This window comes from Motacilla alba, chromosome 1 (assembly GCF_015832195.1).
Source record: "Motacilla alba alba isolate MOTALB_02 chromosome 1, Motacilla_alba_V1.0_pri, whole genome shotgun sequence".
Taxonomy (NCBI): Eukaryota; Metazoa; Chordata; class Aves; order Passeriformes; family Motacillidae; genus Motacilla; species Motacilla alba.
Genome location: NC_052016.1, coordinates 61,367,400 through 61,380,646, shown reverse-complemented (window position 1 = coordinate 61,380,646; position 13,247 = coordinate 61,367,400). Strand labels below are relative to the sequence as shown.

Sequence of the window (13,247 nt, the reverse complement as noted above, 5' to 3'; positions counted from 1 at the left end):
GCCCTGGCAGGAGAGGTGCGCTCACACCTCCGCCGGACCGCAGGTTTCCCTCCGCCAAGGCGCTGCTCCACAGCCCGGCTCTGCGAGATGGCGGCGGGCGGCCGCCATTTCCCGCCCCTCCGAGCACCGCGCCCCGCCCGGCCCGGCCCTGCCCGCTCGGGGGCGGTGCCGCCGCACTGTCCCTGCTTCCCAGGGAGCGCCCGGCTCCGGCAAGTCCCTCCTCCGCCTCGGCAGTGCGGGCCGCCTCCTTCCCTCCCTCTCTCGGCCGTAGCCTCCTCCGGCGGCAGCGGCGGTGCCCGCCGGCCCCATGGCGGCGGAGCCTCAACCCAAGGCGCTGACTCGCAAGCCCCTCCTGCTCAACAAAGTGGAGGGCTCGCAGGAGGTGGTGAACATGGCAGCGATAGTGCCCAAGGAGGACGGGGTCATCAGCGTCTCGGAAGACAGGTACCGGCAGCGGGTGTTCGGCGGGGCCGCGGCGGTGGGCTGTCAGCTCCCACCAGCGCTGCCGGTGATGGTGGCAGTGCTGGGCCCGCGGCGCGGGGTCCTGGATGGTGGGTCCCGCCGGCGAGGATGGTGGAGTCAGACCACCAGCATCCTTGTGCCACTGTCGACTTCACCACTCGGAGCCCGGGCAAGCGTCGAGGTGGCGGTGGTCCAGCATGGGGACATTGCTTTGGGCAGACACATCACGCCCCGGCGGGGAAGGAGCCTGGAGCAGGGGTCTCCAGCGTAGTGTCGCACTCCTCCTCCACTGCTGTGTGGGTCAGGACAGTGACCGGGCTGAGGCGCCGCTGAAACTTGCAGGACTTGAGTGAGTTTTCTTAGCGTGGGAAAAATGGGATTTGAGATCCCCTTCATCACGAGGATTGACGGGGAGTCTGTGGAGGTCTTTGACCTTGCCTGGAGATTGTGGTGGCATTGGCTGAAACAGTAGTTTTGGTTCCCGTTTCCCCTCTCCAAACGTTTCTTGGTAGTTGTTTAAAAATACCACGTATCGGTGATAAGATCTTGGAGTTAAATCCCTTGGAGCTGAAAAGCTGCCAGGGAGGAGAATGCTTTCAGGCCCTTTCGCAGGGACTGAGGCTGCCCAGGGGCAACTCTGTCTCTTCTGAAAGGGCTCAAACTTAATTCAGCTCTGCAGCTGGAGCTTCGAAATTCTATCTTGGAAATCTTTTATTTCAAAATAAGTGCTTATTTTTCTTGCAGTGTCCATAGTTATTTTAGGCAGTGTTTCTTTGCAGCTCAGGTGTACTGTGTAACCTGTGTCGTAAGATGGAAAGACACATGTTGTTGACCAGCATGTCAATATGTTTTGATACTCATGGGTATTTGGATGGACTGTTTCTTATGGATGCCTGTTCTGCTGAGTGTCTGCTTTTATGTCTCTGCAGGCTTTCTGAAAAACTGACAATATTTTCTTTCATCTTTGTCCTCACTGTGACTTAGTTTTCAGCTGTCAAATATGTGCAAATTTAAGATCATTTAAGTTCACCTAAGCTGAGGTCTCCAAGTTTCTCTCATATGCCTGCTAGCCAGAGGAGCTGAGCTACTTAAAACAAGTATACAAAGGAACTTTAAGTAGAGTTATGTGCTCACAATTTTATTGTCTTCACATTTTTTAGGTATTTAAAGTGATGTTGAATAAAGCTTGAGCTTGTTTTGGTTCATTGTGGCTTGTTAGGCTTACTTAGCCAATTCTTTTTACCTGTAAGAAGATATTCCTGAAATTTATTTCCCCCTGTCTCAATCTCTGCATCTTCCCTCACCTTAGCAAAAATATGTAGCTTTAGTTGTTGATGACTGGCTGATGATCCAGGTTGATATTTCTGTGTAGGGAAGGGGATTGATGAGACATCTTTATTTCCACTAGTAACTGAGATGTCAGCTTCAAGAAACAAGCAGTGAAGAAAAAGCCAGGAGTTTCACGCTAGGAAAGTCTGGAAGTTCCCAGGCTATTTTCTGTTTAAAGGAATTAGCCAGGTAATGTGCCTGTTGCTTGCGGGACTTGTTTGCAGCATCCTTGACATGCTACAAGCTATGACCCTGCCTTTTATTTATTCAGACATGAAGATGTTTGTTGATGGGTCTTTCATTTTCTGCTTGCATTAGCATTTTTATTGTAATTAAAAGATTAAGAGTCTAAAACTTACTTGGAAGGAATAGCAGGTTGGGAGTCTAACTTGCAGGTTTTAGGCTACCTGGGGTGAAAGTGTAATTTGTCAGGCTTTCAATACCCGTATATTATGATTAGGCTTGTGCAGATCCTTGTGGCACCTTTTCCTGTTTGGACCTGCCTTCTCCTGTCAGTGTTGACATGGTTGTTTAATGGCCATGGAATGTGGAGGGCTTTTCGAGCTTCCTGGAAACTGTTAAAGATCGTTATGGAGATGTTATCTGTCCCTTTACTTGTTAACCAAATAAGTGAGTTTTGTCCACATTTCCCAGCCTGTGATATGCACTGCTTATATGAGGAAAATGTTCTGAAACCTCTGCAGAGAACTTCAGCTGGAATGACTTGCCATCTCCAGCAATTGTTTGAGGCTGGGACATCTTCTGTACGTGAAGGAGGAATTGTTTTGCTGGTGAATGGCTGAAAACATTATTGAAGTTGCTGGTAGTCTTTGCATATGCAACAGCTAGGTGCCATTTTAAAGGTTTTCTTTGCTGCATGATGTGGCCCTATACACCTAAACCTTTAAAAGCATGGGCTAGCTTGGTCTCTGGTCCCAATTTTGTATGACACTAGTGGTGTTATCTGGTTTTAAAAGACACAAAAGTGGTTTTAGCTACAGCTTGCAGACATAGTCATGGATTATATAGCCCTGCATGTTTGTAGCGCATACATTCATATATGTTAAGAAATGAAATGAAAACTATGTAATAATAGGGAGTGTGGTTATTCCTCATAAAGAAAGACAAAGTGGGAGGAAAAGAAGGAATTGGGGGGAGAGGAGAGGCAAAGCGGGTTTACATATTTAACTAGATTCTCAAAGCTTTGAATACCCAACAGGGTTGGAGTTCCTTTGTAGTATGTGTCATTTGTACAGGTGATGCCCATAGATTTTCTCTTCTGAATCCTGGTCACTAGTGATAATTGAGTGATGCTCATTGTGTCCCGATCTTAGTGGGTTTTCTAATTCTATATCTGGGTAAAATAGACTGAGCCTGTATCTACAGTACAGCTGGTGTGCATTGGAGGGGTAAGATATTTCATGTTTTTCTTCTAAGACAAAGGATGCACCTGTCTAGACAGGTGAGAGTTAAAATAGTAGCAAAATTTGATATCCAGGAATGTGTAAATCTAATGCAGGATGACTCTAAGAAGTTACATGCTCTTTCCCTGCCAGCAAACACATGGACTCAAGAGGCATATACAGCCAAACACGTAGAGTCTTGAGTGATCCATAGCAGTGTATACTCATGTGGAGCTAGAGTGCGATTTTCCTAATGTGCACAGCTGATCCTAAGCTGTCATCAGCTTCCTCAGTATTAGAAGCATGCACTACTGTTTCAAAATTGCGAAGCATCCTCATCTTTTGTTGCTTTCAGAGGGAGACGTGGGTGTTGGGCATGTCTGAAAAGTAGGTCACTGGCATGTCAAGTTCAGACATACCTAACTCCATGCTCCAGAGAAGATTTAGTGTCATTAATCTTACCTGAGTATGGGATATGGTGGGACAAGTGCACTGACTCACCCAGCTCTCAGTGCAAGCAGTTCTGCTCGGTGCTAGCACACTCGTGTGTTTCTCAAGAGCCTGCCAGTGCTGTGAGTGCCTATTCAGCTGGGCCTCCGATGTGCTGGTCATGTGTCAGCCATATGCTGATCGTGTGTCACCGTGCAGACTGGCAGGAGGGGCCGGGTGTCACCGTGGTAAACCTGCACTTTGCCAGTAGCCCTCTTTTTACCCCTAGCTGGATTCTAAGTGAGGAAAACCTTCACAGAGGCTGGTGTAAACAGCTTTCCTGGTAATTACGAGCTCTGGTCTCTGCCCTCTTGTGGGTGGGGGTTCTGTGCTCACTTCTGTGCCACAAACCTTCTAAATGTAGGTGTTGCAGTCAAGAACTGTTCTCATTGAACTATTCACAAGAAGTAAAAGTTTTCACAATCAACTGAAAATTGTCAAAATCCTTTTATTGTAAAAAATGGGCATTCTGGTCTCTTGGTGACAAGATGTAGGAGAAAAATATCCCATATATATCCCATCCCTTTATCCCATAGTTTTTTTATTATATTTAATTTTTTTGTTGGTGTTAAGGGAGTAGAGACCTTTGTCTTCTCTGGTACCTTGTATTATCTTCTTTTTGAACTCAGTTGTCTCAGCTTCTTTGTATGGATCACTGAATAAACAGTGAGCCCAGACTGCTTATCTTATTAGTGTCTTCATCTCACATAGAGAAAACTGTGCAGAGCTTGTATTGCTAGGTTTGGTTTACAGTTTGAGGGTTTTAAATACAGATGTACCCTTCAGCTGTTGTCCAAGGCTTGTGTTTTGGGTGTGCTAATAAACAGGTTTTTTAAGGGGCATGACAACTTAATGTCCATCTTGTGTAAATGAAAATCTCCTTGCTAAACTGACAGTGGACCGGGAGTGGGATCATGCGTATGTGACAAGAAATGTGGGAGTTGTCTTTGGCTTTGTGCTGACATGACTTCTGACATGGAGAACTGTGATCTTTCTACCCTCAAGTATATCAAAAGCAATCTTTTTCTCCTTGTGGTTTTCCTGTTCAGATCCAGAACATTGAGCATACAGTGTCGTAGTTTATGCCTTTGAAAAAGCTCTAATGGAAAGGTGAGATTCTTCACACAGTGCTGTATTCAAGCAGGGTGCAAGGACTTGCAGACACTTGGTAAACTGAGTTTCCTTTCTCCGGTGGTGGAGTGGTAGAAAGTGATTGCTTTGCCCAACAGTGTGGTTGCTGTACAGGTCTGTAATTCTTATCTAAGCACAGGGTTACATCACTGATGTCTGCTCTGCCTTGTGTGTGGCTGTTGGTTCACAGCAGAAGAGCAGGTGCTGTGAGAACTGATTTTGATGCTGTCTATGTATGTTTATCAGTCTAAGCCTGCAGGTTTCACACCCAGGTAATTGCAGTATGAGCAGTAGCTCAAGCAGGACAGAAGGTGTGGATGCTCTTTACAAGCGTAAAAGGACTTGTTCCTGCCTGGAGGTTCTTTAAATTTTGGTAAAAACATCAGTCACCAATAAAATTGTTGATAGGATTTGAAGAGACCTAGTGCTGTAACTGGAATTTGGTTGTTCTTTTATTTTGTGTGTGTTTTTAAACTAAATTTTTTGGATATGTCGTAATTTGATGAGTGTGTGTTTGGAATAAAGGTCAGGGTGGAGGTTAGTGCTGGCTGTTTGCAAGGAAGAAGCGGATGCTGGCAAGAGGCTTAAGAGAGAAGATAGGAGGTCCAAAAGCGCTTGGAAACAGACATTGTTGCAGATGTTGAAAAGTACTTGTTCCGGATTTGACTAACATGTATCCTGTTGAGATGCCAAAATCTGAGACTTGCACATAAAATGTCTTGCTGAGTGCTTGTTGGGAGTGATGAACTCCACTTAATAACTTGCGGGAGACCTTGCAATGTTGTGCTTTTTTAACTCTCTCTGCCACTTTCTGCCACCACCTCTTGAAGTTTGTCCAAGCTTGTGGATCCCTTGCCTTAAGATGCTCTCCTCCTGTGTGTCAGTTAAAGATTTAAAGCACAAGCATTTAGTGTCATCTCTCTGATCTGAGCTCTCCTGAAACTACTAGCTCATTTAGGTCAATGCACAGATTGATGAAACTCCTTCAGTTGCATCGCCTGTTGTAGTAAGCTGAGGGGCCTGTGTGACCAAGTTCATGTCTTAAAGACAACAGCTGCAAAAATGTGCTCTGATGTGACTTGGACCACAGCTTGTACAGACCCAGCTTCAGCAGCACAGTTGGGCAGCATAATAGAGTGGAACCTTAGGTGCTTAAGCCTTTCAATTTAGAGGTGCAATGGCTTTTATTCCCCTCTCTGTTTTAGAGTTTATTCCTTCTATAAAAGATGTGGGTGAATCTTACAAGCTTTATTTGGAATAACAAGAGCTAGTTAATACACCTTTTCTCCTCCTGGTAGCCTCTTTTTTCTGCCTGATGCTGAACAGTGTTCTTGAGTGTCAGCAAGTTTTGGGATGATGCATCTGCTTCCCATGTTAACCAGTTCTCATTTTTCTTTTTGTCTTCCCTGACCCCATCTTAATTTCCCTGGCATCTGTTTACACAGAGACTGGATCTCTCATCAGTGTCTCTCGTGTCTGCCAGGCTTGGTGACCTTCCCCTGCAGTCTCTCCAGTTCTGCAGCTGAACAGTGCTTCTCGCCAAGAGGGGACTGCACAATGCCACCTCTGTGTGTGGCCTGTGGACCCTGAAAGGAAAACAAATGCCAGTTATGGAGTCCATGCAGTACAGAGATGGCATATAACTAAAAGTGCACTGTTGCAGGAAACTTCTTGGTTTTTCTCCTCAAGATAAAGATGTCTAGAGGAGGCAGTGATGCTGCAACACAAAATGGCTGCAATGCCTTAAACTACAGGAATTGCAACAGTTTGGAAGCTACTGAGCTATTTAAGTAAGGCTGACCCTTCATTGTGGGTCACTTAGCAGACTGAAGGTCTCAAAGAGCATGTGACCATTGTAGCACAATAGAAATATGTCAGTAGCTTGTTTGAGCTACTTTACACTATTTTGTTTACTGAGACAGACTCTTTTCTTTCCCTGTCTCCAGCTGCGCTGGTGCCTGCATGGTATCTGCCAACACTGATCTGTGCATAGGTTTCCCAGCAAGATCTTTTAGCTGTGTGATACTACATGGAAGAGAAGTGCTCAAAAGTGGCACAAGTTTTGTAAAACGGTGTTTGCAACAGCCCTGGGTGAAGTCAGAAAATACTTGGCAGCTCAGAGATCAAACGGAAAGGAGAAAGCAGGAGGGCATAATGCAGGCACTTCGTTGGTGCTTCCTGGTGCTTCCGTGGTCAGGAGCTCTAAAAGCTTCTTAAATGATGAATGCCCTAAGGGAAGCAACTGGCTTTTGTACGTGTGTCTTCTGTGCATCATTGTGTTCTGTGCACTGTAACCTCTCAGACACTGAAGGATTATTTACTTAAAAATGCTGCTTTGCTCTTTTTGCTTCATCACACTTTGCCCAATTTTGAGTGGGTTTGTATAAAACTTCTGGTATCTGCATGTATTTGCCCGGGGATTTGATAAGAATTGCAGCAGTCCATAATGCAGTCTGTTGGAAGACCAGAAGCAAGAAAAAACAGAGCTGTTTCCTTTCTGCATACCGTGTCAGGAGTGATGGATGCAGCCATGCACTGCTGGATGTGGCAAGATGGGATGGGGCACCATGGGAGGGTGTAGGAGCAGCAGCCACGGAGTATTGAGGATGCACAGCAGGGTGCATTGTGTTCAGCAGAGCCTTGTCCTGTATGGGGCATTTTAGGAAAGAGAAAACGAAGCTTCCTTCTTTATACTTTTGGGAGTTAAAGAAATTATGTGAATGGGAAAACTGTAAAACAGACATCCACACAGGAATTGAAGATACCCTTGCAAACAGTTTCAGTGAGTGGCTGGAGAAGCCTGGAGAAGGAAAGGGACAATTTTATGAAAGAAGAAGCAGGAGAGGGCAAGTTTACCAGACACCCCTCCAGGCAGGGACCTTTACATAATCACAAAGCCATATGCATCTCTTGGGGTTCTTCATATGTCACAATTGGCATGCCTGATGGCTTGAAACTGCACATAAATAATGGCCAAAATTGATATTGGACTATCAGAAAACAAATAATATATTTTACAAATTAGACTGTGCCAAAATTTGAGATGGACAAAATACTGCCTTCATCCTCATGAGAGGGAGAACAGTTGTGGAGGCTGGGCTAAAAAATGTCTTGTTTCAATTTTTCTCTTAGACAGGCTGCAGGAAATAGCATTGTGTAACTAACCTTGGCCAGTCTTAGAACATATGGGCTTTGCTTGTCACATCATGTGTATTCACCACTTAAATTAAGTTTTTCAGGGTACTCTTAAGGTTTGGAGCACTGAATCAAAGGTGATGCCAAAGCAGAGTTCTGGGTAGAAAGCACTGCTGTTCTGCTGCCAAGTTAACTGCAAAGTTTTGTCTAATGTTGTCTTTTATTCTCCAAGTCCTGTACCATTCCCTCCTACTGTGAGGTGAAAGATCAATGTACTAAGCAGGTTTTTGCAATAACAGTAGTGATCGATCAGCCCCAGAAAGCAATGCTTTTTTGACCTTTAAAGGAATGTAATCATGGTTTCATTAGGAGTGGAGTCCTGTGGAGAGAAATCTGAGAAAAGGCTGTCCTAATGTGAAGTGGCTGATTTTGCCATCAGGTTGAATTATCTGGATTCAGGTGATAGAACAAGTACAGTGCTTTGTCTTGAAGGGATGTGGAGAGAAGATCCTTGCCCCTGTTGAGAAGTGAGAGATAATGAGATTTTGCACCTCTAGCAGTGAGTGCAAATGTGGTAAATTTACCTTTGGCTTCAAATTCACTTATAATAGCAAATAAAGCTTTAATTGTATTCTTAAGCAGGAGGTGCATCTGCTTTGTGGAACACTTTGGTCCCTTAAAGTTTGCACTCATTTTGCTTATGTGCCAAATTATCCTTACTTTATAATTTTCTTCTTGATCCTAAGTGTTATTAATCAGTATCTTCTCATTCCCATACCCCATTCCTTTTTCCTACCTGATACATAGAAAAAGTCAGCCTCTCCTCTCAGCTCTGTGTTTTGCTAGAGCAAATGTGGGCTGTGGAGTCATCCAATGAACAGTTCAAATTGACATTTCAAAGGCTTCATGTTTTGCAGCACCATGTGCATTGAGTCGTATAGAATAAAAGTAGGATTTCCAGGGAGATGCTTTCAGCTTTTATGGCAGGTGGCCTGTGGTCCAGCCTAGCTTTTGCTGCATGCAGGGCTGGCTAAAGGCAGCTGCAGCATTTTGATGGCAGTGGAGGTCCTCTACACGTCTTGTCTGGATTTAGGAATCATGCCTTGGTTTCACTCACTCTGTCAGCAGCTCCACCAAAATAAGCAGTTGTCAAAGGATGATTGCCCTTCTGCAGTTACTGGAAGTGTCCAGCAGGAAATGTCATGCTTGTGCTCTTCTCCAACATACAGTCCTTGTGCCTGTTCTTGTCATGTTGGTCCCATTGCGTCAGGCTACTGTGGCACTTGATCAGGCCTCAGCATAGCCTGCTTTCTCCTGGCCAGGAGCTTAATGGGAGGTGAAAGGGTCTTTGCTGAATAGTCCTGTGTTTGTCTGCTAGAGATAAATGTTCTCCATGCTTTTAATCTGCCGTGGGAACAATTTACTTTAGCATAGGCAGAAACAAATACTGATAAAACTAGAGATCTAAGTAGGGCAATGTGGTAATACTAACACGGGGAAAAGAGGCTAAAGCAGTCTCAATGTTAATTGTGCTGAGGGCAGAGAGTGAAGAGGTAATGTATCTGTCAAATCAAAATTGACACCTTTGACTTTATTGGCCCCTGATATAATTTAATTACTGAAATTAAGAAGTTAATACTTTTTGCAGCAGTTAAGTGATGTATTTTATTCTGCTCCATTGAGACCTATGTCTCATTCAGTCAGAACAGCTACAATTCAGCCCCAAAAGAGTATTTTGGGTCTACCAAAGCCTTGCCTGGGCTGTCACGTCTGCTGCCTTAGCATCTGAGACTTTTAGTGCTGTCTGATATAACCTCAAGTATTCTAAGTTCTGTTACATCTGAAGTTTTTGAGACTGCATGAGCTGGCATTGGCAGCTAAGAATGGACCTATGCTGGATTCCCTCAGGCAGGAAGGAGCAGGCAGGGAAAGCAGCTTGTGTAAGACTATCAGCTGCAGTGGGTGGTGGACCACTACACTTGGCATTATGTGTTACATACAGGGGTTGGTTACACAATGTATAGGCACTAATCCATTTCCAAAGAAGAATTCAGTCTCTTCCCTTCAGGAAATGAATCAGACTTCATAAACTGATCTCTTCTTGGTAGCTTCTGTAACTGCCAGTAAATGAGTGGGAATAAATTAATCCATCATCATGCTTTGAAAATATCAACTGATAAATGATCCTGCCAGATTTCCAGCAGGGACAGACCCATACAAACACTGAACTTCCAGCTTCAAACTCTGATCCCTGTTGTTGCCAAGTTTATTTGTAGCCAAAAGGCCAAAGCCCATAAAATTTCAGCGAGCTTGCTATGGTGCTTGGAGTACCATGGCAGTCTGAGCTGTGAAGCACCAGCAGGGGAGGAGCCATGTTGGGATGGGCTGAACAGCAGAGATCTCTCAACTGTTCTGCAAGCAGGATTTCTACAGGCTGCGTAGGTGCAGGCTTTGCTCTGTGGGAATATTTGAGACCTCTGTTGTTTGGCATTTCCTCTTCCCCTTTGCACACTCTTTATGGTTGCTAATATGGTTGAGGAGCACAAGACCGGGGGAAGGGAGGACATCCCTCAGTAGCTTGTACCACTAATTCAGGTTCCAAAATGTTGATTTTGGAGTGGAAGATGAAAAGTAAGGGTAGGGGTTTTTTTGTTAAATAAGAAATGCTGTGAATGCTGTTGGTCACGGTCCTTCAGTTTCCAGCAATAAGCTTTTCCACAAATACTGTCGCTAACCCATATCATATACCAGAGAAAGCAGTAGGAAAAGGGAGCTATGAATGTACTGATTGTTTTTAAAAAAATTACATGCTGTAGTGGCTGAAAAATGCATGACTTTCATCTGAATTCTGAAAGCTCCTCTTTGATTTCAGATGCTTTTGCTCCCTCTTTCCCTCCTTCCTTCATTCTTTAGTAGATGAGAGAGAAGCCTGGTGAGGATTTCCTTAATGAGTTTTTGTTACCAGGAAACCTAGCCAATAAGTTGTTATCACCAACTAGTTTCATCCACAGCACCCTTTTGATCACAGCTTATATTCATTCTTCTAAAACCCTGATGACTTAAAACCTCTTCTTCAAGGAAGCAGGCATGAACATTGTTGTCTGGTTTTTATGAGGTGTGAACACACCTGAATGGATGGCCCAAGGATTGTAATTATTGGGGTTACCAGCAGGAAGCATGGCTAAACCTAACCAACGGCTTGGTCTGCCTTGGTTGTTGTTTCCTGCGGTCTTTCCTGTGCTTTAAAACTGAACTTGTGTTCACATGCCGTTTTTGACATGAACAGACTTTTTATATGGTTTTAAGAGTCAAATTCTTTTAGAAAAAAGTGTTATACAGGTGTTAAGCGCAAAATCTGTATTAAATGTGTAGGCAAGGGTTTTGTATACAAAATGATATGGGAGAAGCAGATAAACAACCACTGACAAAAATTCTGGAGACAGGAAAAGCAAATGGCATGGGTAATTGCTTAGTGTTTGTGTTTAGCACGTAGATTAGAAAGTGCAAACAACGGTTTCAAAAAAGGGTGTGTGTGCATGTATTGACGCCTCCGACTCAATGGTATTTTTCCAGAACTAAATGATACTGCCTGTGTTTGAAGGCAAACTCCTAATTTGCGAGCTGGCTGTGATATTCTGAAGCATTATCCTGGCAATGGTCATCTTTTTGTTTTGAGTTTCACTTCCCTTTATTGCTGTGTATGATAACTTCAAGCCAAAAAATGGTGTTTATTCAGTTATTGACCAATGCCATTATACTGACCTCAGACTAATAAAAATGAAGGAGGGAAAGTGAGAAAATATGCACCACCTTGAGGTATTATTGTGGTGTACAATGTAACAATAAAGAGTTCTCTAAGCAGCAAACCCCTTGTTGTTCTCACTTCCCTGTTCTTTTAGACAAGCCCACTATTGAACAAGATAGTTGGTGTACACAGGAATCAATACTGTTTCCTTTTTTAATGGTTCTATGAGCCAGCTGGGAGAAATGGGCTGCTGAACCCATGGCCAGCAGCTATAGTGACTGTATTTCTAATCAATTAAATAGTGCAAGAGTATATTTCAAGCAGGGGGTCTGGCTGGCTGTGGTGTCTCATTGTTGGTATCAAGCACTGTTCTTGCCATGAGCCAATTTGCACAGCATCAAACAGTGCCCGCACAGGGTTTGGAGGTCAGCTTGTACCAGGGACTGTTCCCAGGACATAGCTTGGATGCAGCTGCTGTTTCCCTGCCAGGTGGCCTCACTGCTGGAGGCTGGTCCCAGGCCTGTGTCACTTATTAATGTAGGTGTGTTTCACATCTCCCGGAGCACCCAGGTCATGTGGCTGTTCCTCCTGGTAGGGTATCAGATTGCCTACAGGAAATTGATTGTGTGATTAAAAAAAACAAAAACAAACCAACTAAGCCACTGGTTTAAACAAGACTCAGCCCTTGAAGGTGTCATGCCTGTTAACATTTCTGGTGGTTGGAGGTCTGTAACAGTAAGTTTAAAAAACCTGAATTTGAGACCAAAGTAGTTTGAGATTCTTAAGATAACTTCAACCAGACATCCAGAGGAGGACAGGTTTCCCTGGGCCCCTATGCTGAGCAGAAGTGCATGTGCTTGCCAAATTCCTGTGTGTGACAGTAGCCAGTGACCCGCAGGGCTGCAGCCAGGGCTGGAACCCAGCTGGAGCACTGAAGTTGCATTCATGGCCTCTGTGGCCAAGTTCTCCTGTCAGATATCCATGCTTGCTTCCTGCACCACAGGAGGCCCAAGCCCTGGACCTGTAACTGATGTGGATACATCTTCTGTCATGCCTCAATAGCTGTCAAGATATGTTTTCTCCGTGAGCCTTTGTTTCTGACACCCAGGGATGTATCTTTGGCCAATTTGAGCAGAGCATTGCATGTCTGTAGGTCTGGGAAATGGGACATGAATGCTTCCTTATATGCCAGCTCCTTCCCTGCTTACACCATCACAGGGTGGCATCCTTCCAGTGGGTGTAGTGTCTTTGCAGCTGCGTTGTGCCTGCCAGTAAAGGTACCCAGGTTTGTTCTAATAAATGTGACAGTCCCTTCACTGTTTTGGGTCACGTGGAAGCTTTGGTCCTGTACTTTTGAAATCATGGAACACTGCTAAGCTGTAGTAATGACCAGTTTTGAAATACAGGTCACCAATCATCTGCATCTGAAACACCAACAGTTGGATGTTAGGTGCTGAAGAGAGAATTCTTCATCAGGGCCATCCAAATCTAGAGCATAGCATAAAGAAGATCAAGGAAATCCAGAGACCCTCTGCTGTGAAGTTTTACCTAAG

General features: G+C 44.5%; 1 protein-coding gene across 1 annotated transcript in view; it reads left to right on the top strand.

Moving 5' to 3' along the window:
* The first annotated feature begins 171 nt into the window (after positions 1–171).
* The window catches only part of WDFY2 (WD repeat and FYVE domain containing 2), a 61,270-nt gene continuing 48,194 nt past the window's right edge, over positions 172–13,247 (top strand). The window contains exon 1 of the mRNA XM_038139605.1: positions 172–444. Coding sequence (XP_037995533.1) covers positions 308–444 — 137 coding nt within the window. The 5' untranslated portion in view covers positions 172–307. The remainder of the gene's footprint in view (positions 445–13,247) is intronic.